Below are 23,214 nucleotides of genomic sequence, written 5' to 3' on the forward strand. Positions count from 1 at the left end.
TGATGAAGCATATAAAATGTGGGAAACCTACGATAAATCTGAAATTGACCCGATACCAACAGGTCCACCAAAGAGGCTTCTGGTAGTATAGACAAAGTGCATTGAATGGAGTCTAGAATATTATCTGAATGCCACCCACCTTCCCATGTGTTGGAGTTGGGAAACTAGAAAATACAGTATAGTGTTAGGGACTGCCAGACCCCCAATGTCCATGGGGAGTTGAAGGGTAGTAAGTTTAATTCTAGAGTGTCCTCGCTTCCAAATAAGTTCCCAGAAAAAATGTATCTATGCTTCTAAAAGTTTTTTGAGGGATCCAAACTGGGCAACTGTGTAACAGAACGATTGTGGCATCCATATCATATTTACTAGATTAACCCTGCTATAACTGACAAAGTTAATTTACACCAAGTTCTACCAGTTTGTTTCAACCTAGATAAAAGAAGGTCAATGTTTATGGACAAGTATTCCAAAGATCTAGGTGTAACATAAACGTCTGAATATTTAAAGGAAAAAACATCTGAAATCAGGCTGGCCTTGGAAGCTAAATCTCCAGATAGCGCATCAAGTGGCATAATAACTGACTTGTCCCAGTTACTGGTGAACCTAGAAAATGAACCATATGACGAGATAAGAGACATGGAAGCCATCAAAAAGGAGGCGGTGTCCCCCAAAAACAGGAGGGTGTCATCTGCATATAAATCTACCTTATGATCCCCCCATCATTCTACAGAATCCCACTATGTCATCAGATTGCCTTGTGCCCCAGTGAAGCGGAAAAGGCTCTGAAATATGTCCGTTAACCTGAAACTCTTGTGGAAGTAGGAATAAAAGGAGCTTAACCCATCTGACAAAACATGGCCCAAAACCAAATTTCCGCAATACTTACCATAAGAAATTCCATTCTATGCTGTCAAATAACTTAGTCACATTGAGTGAAAAATAGCCCTATTGCGCACTCATGACTTTACCATTAAGATCCACAGCACAACCATTGGTCCTTCCCCTCATGCCAGGGTGCTAGGTGTAATCCGACCTCTCCTTCGGGCCCCACATCCAATCACTGGCTAAATCGTGCCGCCTCAACCTCTGCAGCATTTCCAAAATCCACCCCTTCCTGACCAATGACACCACAAAACAACTTATCCACACCCTGGTTATATCTCGCCTTGATTACTGCCACCTCACTAGCCTACCTTTACACAGGCTATCCCCCCTTCAGTCTATTATGAATGCTGCTGCTAGATTTATGTACCTTACCAACCAATCAGCGACTGCTGTCCCTCTCTGCCAATCCCTTCACTGGCTTCCACTAACCCAAACACATAAAATTCAAAATACTAATAACATACAAAACCATCCACAACACTGCCCCTAGCTACATCACCATTGTCATCAGCAGATATCGCCCAAATCGCCCGCTTTGCTCTTCCCAAAACATCTTTTTCTCTAGCTCTCCGATCACCTCCTCCCATGCTTGCCTCCTGGACTTCTCCAGAGCCTCTCCCATCCTCTGGAGCTCCCTACCCCAATATGTCCGATCAGCCCACTCCCTATCTGCATTTAGGCAATCTTTGAAAATTAACTTACTCAGGGAAGCCTACCCCACCTCCACCTAAGAACTTTACTTGAATAACCTCCATCAGATCATCCCCTGCAGCTATCACCTTTAATACCACCTCCACCTTCCTTTAGATTGTAAGCTCCACGAGCAGGGCCATCCTATTCCTTCTGTTTTGAACTGTATTGTAATTGTACTGTCTCCCATTAAATATATATATATATATATACACACACACACACACACACACACACACACACAGTATAATAATTGTGGTGTGGGAAACTGCATGTGAATAGGATAGGAATCACACCACGTTCTTGCTCAGATCACATGCAATTCTTTGCAGTGCAATTTGAGCATCTTTGTAAGACTCAAATCGCACCACACGACGCCAGGTACATGCACTTTTTTTTTTCCCTGCACTAGAATCGGATCACATGGGAATTCACACCCACACAGCCAATCTCACTGCAATCTGCAAGCAGTTTTTGGGGCATCATTAACATAACATACACACCTGCAGCAGTTCGAATGAATGGAGTGAGATTGTGATGCAGTGCTGAACAGCACAGAATTCGCTGAGAATCCTGCACCGCATCAGTGTGAATCAGCAGTCAACAGGCGAACAAAAAAAACAAAAATAAGTACTTTCTATAAAAGAAGAAAAAAATATAGCAACTGTAAAAGAGCAACACTGTCAAGGCAAGCTGAGGTATGCTGCATCCCCAAAAAACTCAAAGGCAGATAATATTTTAATATTTCATTTTTGCATCACAGCAGGAAGATGTTACAAAGTCCGCTTTATTCAGTGTAGGCACCTTTGAAATTACCCAGGGACATAAATTGCCATGCTGCACACAGTGTCTAGGACTACAGAACCCTCAGCATCAAACAGCAATTTACCACAACAGTTTCATTTTCAGGTTTAAAAAAAGATAGCAAAAACAAACGAAAAAAAAAAGTTACCTCATTTCTCAACTGGTTCAGCGTTTGTTTCAAAGTGTCTGTAGTACATTGGTCACCTTTATAAAACTCTGCAACTGCCACGTTCAACATTATTTTGTAGTCATCTTTATTAATTTCTTTAAGTTCTCCAAGGTGCTGAAGACATGCCTCATAATTCCCTGCCTGATGGAGAAACTGTATGAAACCACTTTTCAAAATGTAAATTATTATATATGTATATGCACAACATACAATGATAACCAACACTACCATTATTAAGAGCAATACACCATAATAACCATAGATTTCAAGGTTTAAGCCTATACAGATGAGGATTAATATCTGTCATTGCATGGTCTGCATGTGCAGCTCTTTTGTGCATTCGATTTTTACTGAATTACCAAGTACAATCCAAGCGATTCATAGACAACAGAACTGGAAGTAGACATGGTAATGGCAGTAAAAAGTTTAAGAGACAGGTACATGTGCAGTGGGTAAAGAAAATCACCCCTCTATAAAATGTTCACACTAAAATGAAGACAGTCACGAATTCTGTTTTATTCAGCTGTATTTACTCAGTGCAACTTATAACATTCAAGTGAAATATAGAACACACATACATGTCAGAGTTTTTTTCTTTTAATTCAAACACAAAATCACTGAGTTGGTAAAAGGATCACCCCTTGTGTCAGTATTTTGTTGAACCACCTTTTGCTTTAATTACAACTTTAGTCTGTTGGCGAATGTCTCTACTAACTTTACACATCTAGACTTTGCAATATTTACAGAACTGCTTAAGTTCAGTTAAATTTGATGGTGACGTTTATGGACTGCAGTCTTAAAGTCATTCCACAGATTTTCAATAGGGTTTAAGATTGGGCTCTGACTAGGCCATGTAAGGACATTCACCTTTTTCTCCTTCAATCACTGTGTGGTCATTTTGGCTGTGTGCTTTGGGTCATTGTCATGTTGGAAGGTAAACCTTCTTCCCATTTACAACTTTCTAGCAGAGAACAGCAGATTTTCCTCAAAAAATTGATGTTTTTTTTGTCCCATCCATTTTTCCTTCTATCCTGACAAGTGCTCCAGTCCCTGCTGCAGAGAAACACCCCCATAACAGGGTATTACCACCTTCGTGCTTTACTGTTGGAATGGTGTTATTTGGATAGTGAGCTGTATTAGATTTCTGCCAGACATACAGTCAGGTCCATAAATATTGGGACATCGACACAATTCTAAAATTTTTGGCTCTATACACCACCACAATGGATTTGAAATGAAAGAAACAAGATGTGCTTTAACTGCAGACTGTCAGCTTTAATTTGAGGGTATTTACATCCAAATCAGGTGAACGGTGTAGGAATTACAACAGTTTGCATATGTGCCTCCCACTTGTTAAGGAACCAAAAGTAATGGGACAATTGGCTTCTCAGCTGTTCCATGGCCTGGTGTGTGTTATTCCCTCATTATCCCAATTACAATGAGCAGATAAAAGGTCCAGAGTACATTTCAAGTGTGCTATTTGCATTCGGAATCTGTTGCTGTCAACTCTCAAGATGAGATCCAAAGAGCTGTCACTATCAGTGAAGCAAGCCATCAGTAGGCTGAAAAAACAAAATAAACCCATCAAAGAGATAGCAAAAACATTAGGCGTGGCCAAAACAACTGTTTGGAACATTCTTAAAAAGAAGGAACGCACCGGTGAGCTCAGCAACACCAAAAGACCCAGAAGACCACGGAAAACAACTGTGGTGGATGACCGAAGAATTCTTTCCCTGGTGAAGAAAACACCCTTCACAACAGTTGGCCAGATCAAGAACACTCTCCAGGAGGTAGGTGTATGTGTGTCAAAGTCAACAATCAAGAGAAGACTTCACCAGAGTGAATACAGAGGGTTCACCACAAGATGTAAACCATTGGTGTCAACAAATAATATAAATGATGAAGCGCTCAACTTATATCCTTCAAATATAATCAATCAACAAATATATATAGTGCAAAATCCCCCACGTAAATTATACACCCCCTAGTGGTAAATAGTGATATTCAACAAAATGACACAGGCTGGCCATACATTATACAATTATCTGCAGATTTTCTGCCCAATTTCCTTTAGATTTACCTTCAACTATGTAGTGCAAGGGCCTGCCTAATTGGATACAACTGAAAGTGTTGTTTAGGTTTGTCCTCCTATTATATGGTTTTTGGTAAATCTAAACCAAAAATCTGCAGATAATTGTATAATGTATGGCCAGCCTTAGACTGTGCAAAGTGACAAATATTTAAACAAAATATAATGCAAGATCAAAAAAAATGATTATTAGTGATGCCACACTGTGTAAAATAAAAAAAGTGTTCAATATGCTGTGATAATAATTTCACTCCATGCTGCCATTGTGCTCTTCATGACTCTTGAAGTGACTCCCCTTGTAAATAGCCAAAGTGCCCCCTCACCTTCAATATTCGACCCTTGCGGGTCACAAGGCTTTGTATATATAATATATATCTCTGCCAGGATATTGATACTCCACTGCCTCCACCGACTTACATCAAGATCCTCCTCCAAGCTATGGGTTCCTCTCAAAAACCTTCCCTCACAAACAGGGCGCATATGCAAGAGAAGAGCAGACCTCCATAGTGCAACACTATTTTAATGCACACAAGGTAAAATGCCAAAAACGCACTCACATGTAATCCCACAGAAAGAAGCAGTTCCCATCTGCTATGGGTATACTCAGGTGTACCAAGATGGCGTCCGAACCCGGAACCGGAAGTACGTCACCCCTATGACCGGAAATACGTCGACGCGTTGCGCCACGATCACGTGGCTTCTTCAGGATGCCGCATTGGATGACAGGACTCCCTTTTAAGCTATTGGCATAATTTACAAGGGGCGTGTATAACCTCCATTTTCTTGGAGCACGATCTACACGGGACAGCCGTATGCCGCCGCTACTCCCCCTGGTTCTCCCATTATACCTACTCTGCTTAAACTGATTGCATTTACTCCTCAAACATAAAATCCTTTATTACAGCAAATCGGTTTATATAAAATATTAAATTCTTATTTAATTATATACTATATAAGTAAAAAATGGAAAAAAAAAAAAAAGGAAAAAAAAGGGGGAAATTTCTAATTGATAAATGGATAAATATATATACACATAACCAGGGGATTTAATAGATATATGTACAATACCCATCCACTAAAATAGACTCCGCTCCCCTATATCGATTTATTAAAACTACCCCATTCCATAAAATTTCTTTATTATTAAAAATTAAATAAATGGCAATTATATTAAAACATATTAATTATAAAATTTGAAGAAATATTCATTAAAATTAATCAAATAAATTTTAGAAACCTATTTCAATAAAACTCCTGTATAATACCCATACCACATGTTTACATAAATAAATCATTATACACCACCAATTTATACATTAAACATAAATAAAACCAAGCAGTATTAAAAATCATTAAAAATCATTAATGAAGCAATTAAGGTCAAATTCAATATTTAAACCTCTAGGTGTCAGCGTTTGCATAAGGAAAATCCATTTAGACTCTGCCTGACTTATTGTTTTCACCTTATGGCTCCCTCTCCAATGTTTTTTGTATCGTTCCACCCCCCAGAATCTCAATCCCGAGGGGTCATTCCCATGATGACTGGCGAAATGTTTGGAGACGCTGTGTTTTGGGTTACCCTTTTGTATGTTTTTCACATGTTCTCTCAATCTAACCCACAACGCTCTTTTGGTGCGTCCCACATACTGCAGGCCACAGTTGCACTCTAAAACATAGACAACCCCTTCAGTTTTACACGTAATAAAATCTTTGATTTCAAATGACCTCCCATTGCTCTTAGACATAAATGCATTCCTTTTTTGATTCTGCCCTTTTGTAGCTTTACAGACACTGCATTTTTTACAGGGAAAAAAACCGGTAACACTAAACAGGGTATTTTCTCTATTCACCCTCGGTGGATCCAATACATTCCTCACTATTTTATTCCTCAATGTAGGAGCTTTTCTGTAAATAAATTTGGGCTGTTCTGGCAATAAATTACCTAATAGGGGGTCCATCTTTAAAATTGGCCAATGTTTCTTAAAAATGTTCTGAATCTTTTTATATTGTAGATTAAAATCCAAATAACTGCCACTTGATCAACCATCTTCCTATCCCTATTTTCTACTTTATTTGCAATGAGTTTCTCCCTATCTATATTAGCCACCTCCAATTTATTTTTCTCAAGATCCGACACCATATATCCTTTAGATATAAATCTTTTTTCCAAAATCCTAGCCTGAGTATCGTAATCATCTTTATACGTACAGTTCCTTTTCAACCTAATGAACTGGCCCTTTGGGATGTTGAGTAACCAAGGGGGAAAATGGCAACTCTCTATCGGAATGTAGCCATTCTTATCGACTTCCTTAAAATACGTTTTAGTGCTAATAGTTTCCCCTTGCACTCGAATATCCAAATCCAAAAATTGAATGGATTGGTTACTACATTTCCATATAAACTTTATATTCTTATTATTATTATTTAATAGTTTTAAAAAGTCCATTAATTTTGTTTCATCTCCTTTCCATATGATGAATACATCATCTATATATCCCTTATACATTGCCAGTTCAACAGGTTTATCTTTGTATACTGATTCTTGCTCCCAGTGGGCCATGAACAAATTTGCCACACTCGGGGCAAAACGAGCTCCCATGGCTACACCCCTAATCTGTCTGTAAAAAACTTTATCATACCAAAAATAATTGTGGCTAAGGCTGAAATCAAGACATTGTATAATAAATCTTCTCTGTGTCCAATTCAGGCTGCTTAATTCCCTCAGACCCCACCCCGTAGCTTCTAATGCGTCTTCATGGTTAATAATCGTATATAACGAAGATACGTCAGCACTGGCCAGTATTATATCAGAGCTCCCTTTTTCTAGAAGTTGAATTAGATGTTTGGTATCCCTCAAATATGATACCGTACTCTGGACCAATGGTTGTAAAAAAGTATCTATATATTGGCCTAATCTGGCCAATACCGATTGGATCCCATTGACGATTGGCCTCCCCGGTGGATTCACAGAATTTTTATGCATCTTGCGAATTGTATAGATTACAGGTATACGGCAACATTCCGGTACCAAATATCTACCCTCTTTACTATTTAGTATTTTCTTCTTTTCACCTATTTTAATTAATTGTTCTAATTCCTTTTTATATATCCTTGTGGGGTCCTTTAGTAATTTCTGCTATGTGTTCACATCATCCAACTGCGCTTTGATTTTTAATGATTTTTAATACTGCTTGGTTTTATTTATGTTTAATGTATAAATTGGTGGTGTATAATGATTTATTTATGTAAACATGTGGTATGGGTATTATACAGGAGTTTTATTGAAATAGGTTTCTAAAATTTATTTGATTAATTTTAATGAATATTTCTTCAAATTTTATAATTAATATGTTTTAATATAATTGCCATTTATTTAATTTTTAATAATAAAGAAATTTTATGGAATGGGGTAGTTTTAATAAATCGATATAGGGGAGCGGAGTCTATTTTAGTGGATGGGTATTGTACATATATCTATTAAATCCCCTGGTTATGTGTATATATATTTATCCATTTATCAATTAGAAATTTCCCCCTTTTTTTCCTTTTTTTTTCTTCCATTTTTTACTTATATAGTATATAATTAAATAAGAATTTAATATTTTATATAAACCGATTTGCTGTAATAAAGGATTTTATGTTTGAGGAGTAAATGCAATCAGTTTAAGCAGAGTAGGTATAATGGGAGAACCAGGGGGAGTAGCGGCGGCATACGGCTGTCCTGTGTAGATCGTGCTCCAAGAAAATGGAGGTTATACACGCCCCTTGTAAATTATGCCAATAGCTTAAAAGGGAGTCCTGTCATCCAATGCGGCATCCTGAAGAAGCCACGTGATTGTGGCGCAACGCGTCGACGTATTTCCGGTCATAGGGGTGACGTACTTCCGGTTCCGGACGCCATCTTGGTACACCTGAGTATACCCATAGCACATGGGAACTGCTTCTTTCTGTGGGATTACATGTGAGTGCGTTTTTGGCATTTTACCTTGTGTGCATTAAAATAGTGTTGCACTATGGAGGTCTGCTCTTCTCTTGCATATGCGCCCTGTTTGTGAGGGAAGGTTTTTGAGAGGAACCCATAGCTTGGAGGAGGATCTTGATGTAAGTCGGTGGAGGCAGTGGAGTATCAATATCCTGGCAGAGATATATATTATATATACAAAGCCTTGGGACCCGCAAGGGTCGAATATTGAAGGTGAGGGGGCACTTTGGCTATTTACAAGGGGAGTCACTTCAAGAGTCACGAAGAGCACAATGGCAGCATGGAGTGAAATTATTATCACAGCATATTGAACACTTTTTTTATTTTACACAGTGTGGCATCACTAATAATCATTTTTTTTGATCTTGCATTATATTTTGTTTAAATATTTGTCACTTTGCACAGTCTAAGTGTCATTTTGTTGAATATCACTATTTACCACTAGGGGGTGTATAATTTACGTGGGGGATTTTGCACTATATATATTTGTTGATTGATTATATTTGAAGGATATAAGTTGAGCGCTTCATCATTTATATTATTTGTTGACACATATCTGGAGGTATAAAGATTAGGTGATAGCAGCTTACTTTTTTATCACTAGGTTCTGTGGAGCGCAGGGGGATTTTTTATATATTTATTTCTGTCTAGTTAAACCATTGGTGAGCCTCAAAAACAGGAAGGCCAGAATAGAGTTTGCCAAACGACATCTAAAAAAGCCTTCACAGTTCTGGAACAACATCCTATGGACAGATGAGACCAAGATCAACTTGTACCCGAGTGATGGGAAGAGAAGAGTATGGAGAAAGAAAGGAACTGCTCATGATCCTAAGCATACCACCTCATCAGTGAAGCATGGTGGTGGTAGTGTCATGGCGTGGGCATGTATGGGTGCCAATGGAACTTGTTCTCTTGTATTTATTGATTATGTGACTGCTGACAAAAGCAGCAGGATGAATTCTGAAGTGTTTCGGGAATATTATCTGCTCATATTCAGCCAAATGCTTCACAACTCATTGGACGCCGCTTCACAGTACAGATGGACAATGACCCAAAGCATACTGCAAAAGCAACCAAAGAGTTTTTTAAGGGAAAGAAGTGGAAAGTTATGCAATGGCCAAGTCAATCACCTGACCTGAACCCGATTGAGCATGCATTTCACTTGCTGAAGACAAAACTGAAGGGAAAATGCCCCAAGAACAAGCAGGAACTGAAGACAGTTGCAGTAGAGACCTGGCAGAGCATCACCAGGGATGAAACCCAGCGTCTGGTGATGTCTATGCGTTCCAGACTTCAGGCTGTAATTGACTGCAAAGGATTTGCAACCAAATATTAAAAAGTGAAAGTTTGATTTATGATTATTATTCTGTCCCATTACTTTTGGTTCCTTAACAAGTGGGAGGCACATATGCAAACTGTTGTAATTCCTACACCGTTCACCTGATTTGGATGTAAATACCCTCAAATTAAAGCTGACAGTCTGCAGTTAAAGCACATCTTGTTCGTTTCATTTCAAATCCATTGTAGTGGTGTATAGAGCCAAAAATGTTAGAATTGTGTCGATGTCCCAATATTTATGGACCTGACTGTATCGTCTAGCGTTTAGGCCAAATAATTCAATTTTATGGTCTCATCTGACCAGGACACTTTTCCAATGTTGTCTTGGAATCTTCAAGGTTCGTTTTGGCAAAGCTCTGTCCTGATGCATGTGGCCTTTCCCGAGTGGCTTTTTCCTTGCAATCCTCCCATACAAGGCACATTTGTGGAGAATTTGTGATATTGTTGTCACATGCACACAAGGACCACTCTGACTACAGAGTTGCTATAGGCCTCTTGGTAGCCTCTCTGACCAGTTCCCTCCTGGCTCTTTCATCCAGTTTTGAGTGACCTCCTGATCCAGGGAGGGTCTGTGTTGTACCAAATACCTTCCACTTCTTAATAACAGACTTCACTGTGCTGCAAGGCATTGAAATTTTTTTGTATCCATCTCCTTACTTGTGTCTGCCCACAACTGTATCCCAAGAGATTTTTTGACAGTTGTTTGCTTCAGTTGCTCTACCAGGCATAGAAATGCTCAAGGAAAGCTCTTTTCTTGCTGAGCTAATCAAAATGACCACAGCTGATCACAGTTGAAAGTCAAATGGCTTGTGTCCCACTGAGAAGGTTATTATCTACACCTAATAGAGTTTACAAGTTATTTTTAGGAGAGGGGTGATCCTTTTTCGAACTCAGCGATTCTGTTTTTTTTTTGTTTTTTTTTTCTGACATGTTGGAGTTATATCTTTAACTTGGATGTTAGACACTGCACATAAGTAAATACAGCTGGATAAAACAAAACTGTATCCGTCTTCATTTCAGGCTGCAATAATGTGATTATTTTGAAGGGGGGGGGGGGGGGGGGACTCTTTTCTAGAAGAGAAAGAGACCAACAGAAGAGATTTTGTTGGTCAACAAAAAGGTAATAGCAGGCATAGTCTGGGGCCTACTCTTAGGCAGGGCCTATTTAAACTGCACACATTTACACAAATTCCTATACCTTTCCTTCACAAGCAGCAGGTTAAAACAAGCAGTAGGATACTGAACAAGAATAGAACATTTCAGTTACCGTAAATGCTTGGAAAGAAGACTTGGACAACTCTTTTTCTTGGTCAGAGATACCAGAACAATTAGTGGATCCCTCATGCTTTTCGGTATTTTGCTCTATGTTACATAAAAATAAAAAAAGACCAAAAAGTTAGTTTCTTATTTTTTAACAGTAAATTTTGTCACATTTATAAGACAACCTCTACCAGAAGTCAATAACTTAAAGAAAACCAATGTCTACTTGTTTTCAAGGCCTGGAATGATATTCTTCCTTTGCACTACTATTTAGCGAATTACTTAATTAAAAACATGTAAAATTCAGAAGTCCTGTACCCCCACGAAGTACATGCTTGTTCCTAGTCAAGGACTCACCAAGGAGAGAATTCAGGATCATAATGACAGTCTCAGAACATCCACACTTAGAAACATGTTAACAATGACCGTTTTCATATTTCTGTTTTTACAGATTCTAACCACAAATAGGCAAATAGGGAGTGATGGCCGATCACTTGGGAACAACATCTCCAATTATCAGAAAAAAAAAAAAAACAAAGAAACAAAATAAAAAAACCACATGCGACATGGGTGTTGGTGCCAGCTACATAAATGCACAAAAGATACTTTATTCCAGCATGTATCAACTAAAATACATTACTTTAAGATAACTGGTAGTCACAACAACACATCTTGTAAGAACTATTTGTACAATTATTATGTGAATTCATAACATTCACATGACCAGATAGAAATTATGTCATAAACAAATATTATTCAGTACAGTTAGTCAGTAGTTTCTTCACTGCGTTTCACGATGAGGGAAGACGTACTACTTAACCACTTGCCGACCGCGCATAGCCAAAAGACGGCTTCACCGCGGCCGGCCAGTTCTGAGTGGACGTCATATGACGTCCTCCCAGAACGCGCTCTCCTGCGCGCCCCAGGGGGCGCGCACCCGGCGATCTCCGTGATCGCTGTGTCCTACGGACACAGCTGATCACGTGATGTGGTGAAAGGCCGATCCCACCGGCCTTTTACAACGTGATCAGCGGTGTGCAATGACACGCTGATCACAGGAAAATGCAAGTGCCGGTTCTCGGCTGCACTTTCCTCACGCTGTCAGATCGTGAGGAAAGTACTGCCGAGAACCGGCAGTTGTCAGAGCGGGGATCGGCACCGATCATCAGGGCACTGATGATCAGTGCCCTGATGATCGGTGCCCAGCAGTGACCCCCGCAAGTTCCGATCAGCAGTGCGCCCACTAGCCCCGCCCACCCATTCCCAGCAGTGCCCCCACCTGTGCCCAGCAGTGCCCCCACCTGTGCACAGCAGTGCACCCACCTGTGCCACTCTGCAGTGCCACCTACCTGTGCCCAGAAGTGCCACCTACATGTGCCCAGCAGTGCCACCCACCTGTGCCCACCCACCTGTGCCCACCAGTGCCACCCACCTGTGCCCACCAGTGCCACCCACCTGTGCCCACCCACCAGTGCTGTCCACCAGTGCCACCCACCAGTGCAGCCCAGCAGTTGTGCCCAGGGGTTGTGCCAGTCAGTGACGCCAGTCAGTGCCCAGAAGTGATGCCAGTCAGTGCCGTCTATCAGTACCCATCATCAGTGTCACCTATCAGTGCCGCCTATCAGTGCTGCATATCAGTGCCGCCTATCCGTGACCCCTAATTAGTGCTGTCTATCAGTGCCGCCTATCCGTGCCACCTCATTAGTACTGCCTATCAGTGCCCTTTAGTGCTGCCTATCAGTGCCCATCAGTACCGCCTATCAGTGCCCATCAGTGCCGCCTCATCAACGCAAATCAGTGAAGGAGAAAAAATACCTGTTTGAAAAATTTTATAAAAGAAACAAATAAACTTTTTTTTTTTTTCAAATTTTTTGCACTTTTTTTAATTTATAGCGCAAAAAGTAAAGCGCCCAGTGGCGATTAAATACCACCAAAAGAAAGCTCTATTTGTGAGAAAAAAATGATCAAAATTTCACATGGGTACAATGTTGCATGACCACGCAATTGTCAATCAAAGTGCGGCAGCGCTGAAAGCTGAAAATTGGCCTGGTAAGGAAGGGGGTATAAGTGCCCGGTAGGCAAGTGGTTAATGATGATGTGTTGAACCCATGGCATATCAATAGTCACAAAGCAAGAGCAGTTGCCAGCAGACAGGGAGGTGCTTGCAAGCTCCATCACAGACATATAAATATATCTTTCCGTGGCTACCGATTCCTCGATTGTAGTTGCCTTTTTCAAATGACCACCTCAGTCAGCCATACTCTTCTTCATATATGATCTCGGATGAATGAAAAGGTGCTTGCTTTTATTCCCTTCCATGGCCTCTTCATTCATTTTTACTTCTGTTACTTTGAAAGTGGGTGGCTCAGTGGACACCACCTGACACTACAGAAAAAAAATACAAGGAGCTGGGTGCAAAAATCTTGGCTAAACAGTGACTGCATTCTATCAGAAGCAGTCACTGTTCTGGTATTCAAACAGTTGCAGGTGTTGTGGCAACTTGAAAACCATAGCTGCCAGTGGAGATTCCTTCATCCACTCTGTTTAGCATGGATGATTGAACCATGTGATTTTCAGTCATTCAGCCCGCTGGCAAAAGGAGAGAAAACAATGTGTGCATGTCTAGCTTAAAGGAGAAATATAGCCAAAGCTTTTTGGCTGTACTTCTATGGATCACAGGAATGCAGTTAATTCTTTTCGATTAGCCAAAAGCAGGCTAAAGCCCGCTGTTGGCGGACGTCACAGAGCCTGTCCAGGATCTGAAAAGATCCCAACCACAGGGTCGGGATCCGCCCAAAAGCCTGGACCAGCACCTGGCTGAGCTTCTCAGCGATCCGCTGAGCCAACTGCTCCTGCCCCCTCCACAGTCCAGCGCTCCAGTGAGCAATGGAGGAGCAGAGCATAGAAAAATAGACTGACTGTCAAAGCTCTCTACTTAGAGCGAAGGAGAGATTAGAGCGACTAGCGGTGTGATCACTCAGTTCTCAGTGCAAAGCAGGTAGGGGGGCAGATGCAGCATCGGATTGATGCTGCATCCACCTAGGGGAGTATAAGGTTTTTTTTTTTTTGGTTTTGCATACCCCATACGTCTCTTTTAACTTAGAAACTTGAAATCAGAGTGTGTTATCAGCATGATGTCTGGCATTCTTCTCTCTGCTCACCGAAATTGTAAGAAAGCTCACAGTACACAGATAATTCTCTGCACTGTAACAGAACTTGACTGTCTTACAGTAACGGTCATCCCACTCTCAATTCCTGCTCTACTAGGCAGGGCCGCTGTTAGGGCCTCCAACCCTGCCCGACACCATATACCTGCCCAAAAAAAAAAAAAATATACAGCTTTGTCTTCAAGGGGTGACAAAAGAGGGTACTGGTGCACAGTCAGGGGAGAAGGAGGGTCCTGGTGCATAATGGGGGGAGAAAAGGGGGTCCTGGCGCTTAGTGGGGGGAGATGATGGGGTCCTTGCGCTTAGCGGGGGGAGATGAGGGGGTCCTTGCGCTTAGTGGGGGGGGAGATGGGGGGATCTTGGTGCTTAGTGGAGGGAGATGAGAGGGTCCTGGTGCTTAGCGGGGAGAGATGGGGAGTGTTTGTGCTTTGTGAGGAGAGATGGGGGGTCTTGGTGCCTAGTGGGGGCAGATTGGGGGCAGTGCCATAACCAACGTGGACCACAAGGAAGTCCAGAACCAAGGCGCAAACATCTGAGGTCTGAAGAAAAAGCGGAACCTTTGAAAACAGGTGATTGACTTGTCCTCGCATCCCTATTGGCCGCACCGCACCTTGGTTCCGATCTTCCTTGTGTTCCACGCCTGTCACGGCGTCCAACACTGACTGCTGACACATAATCCACTCCTGGGACATGGACACCATTGGAAACCTCCAGCCACAGCACTTACCCTATAGAGGACATGCTTTAACGCCTTATCTGTGTACCTTCTAGTGAGTAGCCATTTGGCTATATTATTAATAAATACTTTTAACATACTGCACTTAGGCTGGCACCCCCTTGTGTTCCTTTATAGTTCAGACTCTACTGCCACTTGTCAATAAAGATCCGAAAGCAAAGCAAAACTTCCTCTACTTATTTCTCTGCCAGGCTCTGACAAATAACTAATCCAAAGCAGAGCCCAGCAGAAGAAGTCTTCCTTTACTGCCACTTTTTGTTTACTTGGCTGAGCTGTCATTGCATTGGCATTCCCAGCATCCCTCCAGGCATGAAGGCCACAGGAGCAGTGATTCTACTGTCACCTCTCCTGTCAGCGGCGGTGCGCGGAATCCACTGAATGAAAAGATCCGGCACCCTCACCAGCCCACAGCATATAAGTTACCACCGGTGGAGCTGGGAACAACATTATGTATGGAACACATGCTACCTGAAGCTTGAAGATGCTGGCTGACCGGGTCCCCCTCTAAAGTGATGGGGCCCAGGCCCCCTACAGGAGACCTGGAGGTACCCCCTTATTGGCAGCTCTACTACTAGGGAATAGAAAGCTAATGGAAAAGTAAAAATCATCTGGCAGGGAAAAGAGCTATGGTAAATGTACAGTATTTATTCCCTGTATTTAGAGGTTTGCATGAAGTTCAGTTTTAATACCTAGCAATCATTCATTTGTAAAAAGTATAGGCAAGCAATAATCAGCTATACCCAAATGCCTCAACCTAAAAATATTGTATTAGACAAAACAATGACAAGGCGGCAACAAAATAGATTTATCATAGGACCAAATGTGCACTATATTGGTTCAGTTGCAGAATGCTTGGGTCTTGAGTTTTCTACACACCTTGAGGACAGAGGATGAAGAAGGGGGTTAATATATTAAATTTTGCAATGACAACAATTTTTCAAAATCATTCTTTGTTACTACTAATACAAGACATTTCATAAAAACATTTTTCAAAAGAAAAATAGTAATTTCTACAGAATAGCCTTACCTCCTGCTTTATCTGCAGCCATTCTGGATTTTTTTCAGGAAAACAGTTCTTGGATTGTCCTCTTAATTCAACATAGAAATGTGTCTTTTCCTACAAAAAATAAATAAAACAGAAGTAAGAAATTAAAACACACGCAGACATATTAAAGCTGAACTTTGGGCAAGAAATACATTTATGAGAGCTATTTATCTGCCAAAGAAAATATCATTTTGGACATCTATACTGATACAGACTGGGTAATGTGTTAGGAACATAAGGATGCCCCATCGTTTGGTGGAAATTAAAATGATGCAGCAGGCTAGTTCACTTTGCTGAAATTTCATTGCAGCAACTCAAAATGGTACTCAGTAGTTTATAGGGCCCCCATATGCCTGTATGCATGCCTGACAACGTCGGGGCATGCTCCTAATGAGATGACAGATGGTGTCCTGGGGTATTTCCTCCCAGATCTAGACCAAGGCATCACTGAGCTCCTGGACAGTCTAAGGTGCAACCAGGTGGCGTCAGATGGACCGAAACATGATATTCCAGAGATATTCTAGTGGATTTAGGTCAGGCGAGCTTAGGGGCCATTCAATGATATCAATTCCTTCATCCTCCAGGAACTGCCTGCATACTCTTGGCACATGAGGCCAGGTATTGTCGTACACCAGGAGGAACCCAGGACCCACTACACCAGAGTAGGGTCTGACAATGGGTCCAAGCATTTCATCCCTATACCTAATGGCAGTCAGGGTGCCATTGTCTAGCCTGTAGAGGTCTGTTTGTCCCCCAATGTATATGCCTCCCCAGACCATCACTGACCCACCACCAAAAGGGTCATGCTGAACGGTGTTACAGGCAGCATAACATTCTCCATGACTTCTCCAGACCATTTCACTTCTGTCACATGTGGTCAGGGTGAACCTGCTCTCATCTGTGAAAAGCACAGGGCGCCAGTGGCGGACCTGCCAACTCTGGTGTTTAATGGCAAATGCCAATCAAGCTCTATGGTGCCCGGCAGTGAGCACAAAGCCCACTAGAGGACGTTGGGCCCTCAGGCCACCCTCATGAAGTCTGTTTCTGATTGTTTGGTCAGAGACATACACACATGTGGCCTGCTGGAGGTCATTTTTTAGGGCGCTGGCAGTGCTCATCCTGTTCCTCCTTGCACAAAGGAGCATATACCAGTCCTGCTGATGGGTTAAGGACCCTCTACGGCCCTGTCCAGCTCTCCTATAGTAACTGCCTGTCTCCTGGAATCTCCTCCATGCTCTTGAGAGTGCTGGGAGACACAGCAAACCTTCTGGCAAAGGCATGTATTGATGTGCCATCCTGGAGGAGCTGGACTGCCTGTGCATCCTCTGTAAGTTCCAGGTATCGCCTCATGCTCCCAGTAGTGACACTGACCCTAGCCAAATGCAAAACTAGTGAAAAACAAACAGTCAGAAAAGATGAGTAGGGAAAAAATGTCATTGGCCTCCACCTGTAAAACTATTCCTGTTTTGGGGCTCGTCTCATTGTTGCCCATCTAGTGTACCTGTTGTTAATTTCATTAACACCAAAGCAGCTGAAACTGATTAACAACCCCCTCTGCTACTTAACTGACCAGATCAATAACCCAGGAGTCTAACTGACATGATGCTATACTCTGATTAATAAGTGTTCCTTTAATTTTTTTGAGCAGTGTATTTACTCTTTCTAGCAGCATAAAGATTCAAAATAGTCAATGTTGATTGAGAGAGTGAAGTTCCATTTTAAAAACACCCCATCACACAAGGAAAAAAGAATGGCAGAGCTGTGATGACATCACTCCTGCGCATGTGGATGGTCGTGGCACAGTTCTCCATTGAGATGTCTGCGGCATGCTGTCCATTGACAGCGCACTGCTCATTCCCCAGTGATGTCAGTGGCTGCTACACATGTAAATATCTCCTAAATAGTGCATGTTTAGGAGATATTCACTGTACCTACAGATAAGCCTTATTATAAGGTTACTTGTAGGTACAAGATAAAAAGTGGAATTTACTTCTGCTTTACAGTGAAAAATGTCCCACTAGTTGTTGTGCGCCCCTTACCAAAAAAAAAAAAAAACACTTACCTGTCTCCTGTCCTGCTCTAGTGCTGTTCCTGCTGCACTATTGCTGCTCTCCCTTTCTCTTCTCACAAGCTACACTGAGAGTCGTAAGAGCCATGGGCTGTCAGTAAAATCCTGTGAGAAGGGAACAAGGGTTGTGGCCAAGCCACGCTGAGTCTATGGATGCACACAGCCTGGCTGATGAGTGCACCTGCACAGGTGCCTCCACAGCATATGGCTTGCTATGGAGGCACCCAGAGGAAGAAGGTGCTGGCAAGGGACCACCAAAGAGGTATGGGGCTGCTCTGTGCAATATCATTACACAGAGCAGGTAAGTATAACCAGTTTTTCATTTTAATTAAAAAAAAACAAAAAACGCCTTTAGCATCACTTTAAAGTTAAACTAAGGTCTGCAGTACTTACCTCTTCTCCAACGGTCTGAAGTCTGGGAGGTCCCTGGCCAGCATCTTTTCCCCAGCCCAGAGGAGGAATGGGATGGGCTCTCCCTCCTCTCTGTACACAGAACTTAACACAGAAACTTTTTCATGCTCGGACTGTACAGGGCTTTGTGTCATTTTGCTGTAGCAAGGGCAAAGATGGGGTTCAGGGGTGGCTGTGCTTAAAGGGGGGATTTAAGAAGGGCGGTTTCTGTCAGACGGAGGATTTTTTTTAGGAGGGTTGTGCTAGCAGGAGGGATGGGGGGGAACCTACTGACCACTTAACTCTGCCTTACAAAACTAAATTTTAGGGCATTTTGGAACACCAGTTGCAGTATGGTAAAGCATGTGAAATGGTGTGTTTTCCGCACCACACAAAAAAATGCATGGTCTTTTGCAGTGCGCACGGGTGCCATTAAGTCTTACTGGCATCCCCACACATCCAACAATTGTATGTTTGTTTGCACCCACTTAAAGCGGTTGTCCAGTCTCCTCTGAAAAAAAATTAAAAAACAGCCACTAACCTGTCCCATGATCCAGACAGCTGGGTTGACCAACCGTCTTCTGTCCCTGGCATCTTATGTCTGGGCACCCAGCTGTGACAGCTTGTGACTTCACAGCCGGGTGCTCACTGTGCATGTGCGAGCAGTGCTGCAGTCTTCAGGGATCGGTCAGAAAACTGCGGGGGAGGGAGGAGAACGTTCGATTGCCTAGGCAGTCAGAGCAGAAGTGGGAGTGGGTACCTGTCAAAATCAAGTGCCCGTTCCCCAAAGGTGCCAAATCTTCATGGGGAGAGGTGGACCAGTCCTTAAAGTGAAACTTTCCCTTTTGGGTGGAGCTCCGCTTTAAATGTATGGTACCGCGGTACCAGGTATTCTGGTGGGGCTCAATTTAAAAATCATGGCAGCACCTTTTTTTCTGTGGTTCACAAGCCTAATAAAAAAACAGAAAACGCACGAAAAGCGCCCAGGCTTGGACGCACCTCAGACTGGTGTGCCTTGTGGTTGTGCGCAATTCTAAAGGGTTTGACTACAAAGAGGATGAAAAACATTGCTGTAAAGCTAGACATTTCTAAAGGACAAACCTGGCATGTGTCCTCAGTGTGTGCCAGGAAAGTTCCACTCACACAGGACAGGCTGCTAGGAGAAGCCTCCCATGGAAATGGAAGGGAAGCCCCCTGTCCGCCCACACTGTACCCCCAACCGTGACACACCCGACAGATTCAATAACCCACCAGTAAGACACCCGCCGAACCGAGCCTTCAGCTGTTCCTACAGGCATGCGCGGTGACCTCCAATTACAACAAAACGCTGCGTTTCCTGTCCGCTTTCCGTCATATCCTCTCGCCTGTCTGAAGAGTTTGTCCCTTTTTCAGGCGCCATTTTTGTGAATACCACATTCGCTGTATGACATCGTTTGGTCTTCAAGGTAATGGAAGACGCGTTAATAATTAAAGAGAAACGTAGAACCAGGATGTGAGACATGAATTGGTACAACTGTCTTCATCTATGTACTTACTACAAGAAGATTACGTCATTTATGGCTGGAAGGTTTGAAAGTGTACAGTACTTTACAGCGCCACCTTGGGGAAGTGAGGTGCGCTATCAGGAAGCTGCTTTCATTTACTGTCCAAAGTAGCAGGTTGGCTAGGTTTGTATTGGACTTGACATCAATCACCTGTTATTGGCATCACAACCAAGTAGTTTTCACAGCAACTGTGGAAGTAGGGTTGCAACCTCATCCCTTTAAAACCAAACGCATAATAATTACACAGGTTCTGTGGCTAATTTAATACACATAAGGCACTGAGTTTAACCGCCTCCAGCCCGCCATATAGTAATATGACGGACGCAAGGTGGTTCTCTCGTTCTGGGAGGACGTCATATGACGTCCTCCCATTCTCAGCGCACATGCGTGGCTTCGGGAGCGCGTGGCGATCGGCAGGGCGCTGTGTTCCTCGGACACAGCGGATCACCAATCCAAGGAGGCGAAGATGTCGGCTCGGTCATGTGATCAGCTGTGTCCAATCACAGCTGATCACATGTAAACGGAAATGCTGGTTATCGGCATTTCTCTCCTCATGAGCTGTCACGCTGACAGCTCGAGGGGAGAGGAGATCCAGTAACTGGCATTCCTCGGAGGGGACATCTACACAGATCATCAGAGCATTGATGACCAGTGTGCCCTGATGATCTGTGTAGCCCCAGCAGCGCCCCTGTGCTCATCCATGCCTCCTGCCAGTGCCACATTTCAGTGCCACATCAATGCCACATATCAGTGCCCATCTGAGCTGCCAGTCAGTGTCACCCATCAATGCCAGTCAGTGCCACCTATCAGTGCCTATCAGTGCCGCCTAACAGTGCCAAACAGTGCCGCCTATCAGGGCCATATATGAGTGCTGCCTTTCAGTGCCCATCAGTGATGCCTGTCAATGCTCATCAGTGCCACCTACCAGTGCCTCCTAATCAGTGCCCACCAGTGCCAGCTATCAGTGTCCATCAGTGCAGCCTATCAGTGCACATCAGTGAAGGAGAAAAATCCCTTATTTACAAAATTTTATAACAAAAACTAAGAAAAAACTTTTTCAAAATTTTCAGTGGTTTTTGGTTTGTTTAAGAAAAAATAAAAAACCCAGAGGCGATTAAATACCACTAAAATAAAGCTCTGTCTGTCACAAAAAAATGATAAAACTTTCATATGGGTACAGTGTTGCATGACCGCGCAATTGTCATTCAAAGTGCAACAGCGCTGAAATCTGGAAATTGGCCTGGGCAGGAAGGGGGTTTAAGTGACCTGTAGGCAAGTGGTTAATTACCACAGTAATCAGCCACAAAACCTGTGCAATTAAAGTGTTACTAAACCCAGGACCCTGCATTCTCTATAACTGGTCTCCCACAGTACACACTACAAGGAAATGCAATTATTTTAGTAAATATAAACTGCTAAATACCTTTTCTCATCAGCATTATAGAGCAGTCTTGTGACTTTTATTAGTCTCCAGCAGAGCACCGGTTAAAGCTTGTAGGAGTTTTCATTCTCCCCTGATTGTCCTGTGAGGCTGCAGGACCCCTGACCCTCTGTCTGAACAGCGCTAATTGACCCTGTGCTGATCACATGCACTCTCCCAAAGAAAAAAAAATCTCTAGCAATACACACCAAACTGAGCATGAGCCGTTTGCCCCCAAAGCTCAGTTCTATCAGCAGATAGATTGGGGACAGTAGAAGGTAGGATCAGAGAAGTCAGGATCACACAGCCTTTTTACATAGTGCAGAGGATTAACCCCTTCGGTTCCACAGTGAGTATAACAAGCATGCTTTACTACATATACAGACTGATTTTACTGTTGTGGGTTTAGTAACACTTTAATATGTGTTCGGTTATAAAGGGATAAGGTGGCAACCCTATGTGGAAGTGAGTAACATAATAGGGTATGCTAGACTCCCTTTAGGCGAGATGCACACCTAGAGTCGAGTTCTTCTCGACTTCTCACTTTTTTTTGTGAGCGTTTTCGTGCTGCATGCATTGTAAAGTCAGTTTATTTGAATGGGCTGCCCTATGTGTAACAAATGCGCCAAAGAAGCTCATGCACCTTTTTGGGCAATGAACCTTACGCGTTTTTTACAGAGTATTTTCTGACACATTTTTCAAACATTTTGAAGTGTGAGAATATGCGGGTTTACTTGCCACATATGGGGTGCCATTAACAATGAAAAGCTGTGCAAGCGCTACACATATATTTTCATACTTTCCATGAATGCATGCGAAAATGCATGGTTTTACATGTGTTCATGGATCGCTCAGATGTAAGCAATTCTAACAATATGCAAAAAATGCGTGCCATGCTTTTGGTGCTATTCATTGTTAATAGTACACCAAACACAGCAAACAGATGAACATTAAAATATGCAATAAGCATGCCAAAATGTGTGGTCTAAAAATGTGCAAAGTTCAACAGCAAAAAAAAGTACAGAAGCTTTTTGCCATGTTTGTCACATGTAGGGCAGCCCATTGAAATGAACGGACTGCCCTATGCGTAAAGATTCTAGGTGTAAACCTAGCTTTAGAATAGTGTTGGGGCACAGTACCGAGAGTGTTGGTGCTTGCTGGACATGTGCAATTTGTTTTGTTACAAATCGACATTTGGAAATAGTATGTCTTTTTACTTAAAGTTCCACTTTTTATATTGAATGATGTGCCTATTTCTAAAGTGCTTTCTCTTTTGTTTGGAACAGTATAACGTTGATTACAAAAAAAACAAGTAAAACAAATTCCTTCATTTAAATATCATCCATTATAAAACTGATTTTTTTTCAGGCCCGAATATTTGTAAAATACAAAATGTAAAATGTGGCACTCGTTCTGTGAGGTACAAAAAAATCCTAATCTAAAAAAATCCATATCTGCCTTTCTATTTAGAAGGGAGTGCTTTACTCTTACTATAGAGCCAAAAGATGCTTAGGAATCTGACCCTTGTTTCATTATTTCACTGCAAAAATTAAAGGATAAGTTCACCTTTTAACAAAAAATAATACATGCACATTTTTTTGCAGGTAAAAAAATGTGCATATATTAT

General features: G+C 42.2%; 1 protein-coding gene across 5 annotated transcripts in view; it reads right to left on the minus strand.

The window, feature by feature from the left end:
* The window catches only part of CNOT10 (CCR4-NOT transcription complex subunit 10), a 188,172-nt gene extending 168,213 nt beyond the window's left edge, over window positions 1-19,959 (minus strand). For 2 of the 5 annotated variants that reach the window (XM_089690736.1, XM_089690725.1), the window contains exons 1-4: window positions 19,875-19,959; window positions 16,148-16,237; window positions 11,225-11,319; window positions 2,528-2,689 (exon numbers count right to left, since the gene is read on the minus strand). In XM_089690736.1, the coding sequence (XP_089546862.1) occupies window positions 2,528-2,689; window positions 11,225-11,319; window positions 16,148-16,169 (279 nt within the window). In that variant the 5' untranslated portion in view covers window positions 16,170-16,237; window positions 19,875-19,959. Of the gene's footprint in view, window positions 1-2,527; window positions 2,702-11,224; window positions 11,320-16,147; window positions 16,238-19,724; window positions 19,842-19,874 lie in introns of those variants that run through there. The other 3 variants (XM_089690729.1, XM_089690708.1, XM_089690719.1) reach the window with 2 other exon arrangements.
* Window positions 19,960-23,214: the final 3,255 nt, after the last annotated feature.

This window comes from Staurois parvus, unplaced genomic scaffold (genome assembly GCF_062004578.1).
Source record: "Staurois parvus isolate SC_StPar_1 unplaced genomic scaffold, SC_StPar_1.0 ptg000021l, whole genome shotgun sequence".
Taxonomy (NCBI): domain Eukaryota; kingdom Metazoa; phylum Chordata; class Amphibia; order Anura; family Ranidae; genus Staurois; species Staurois parvus.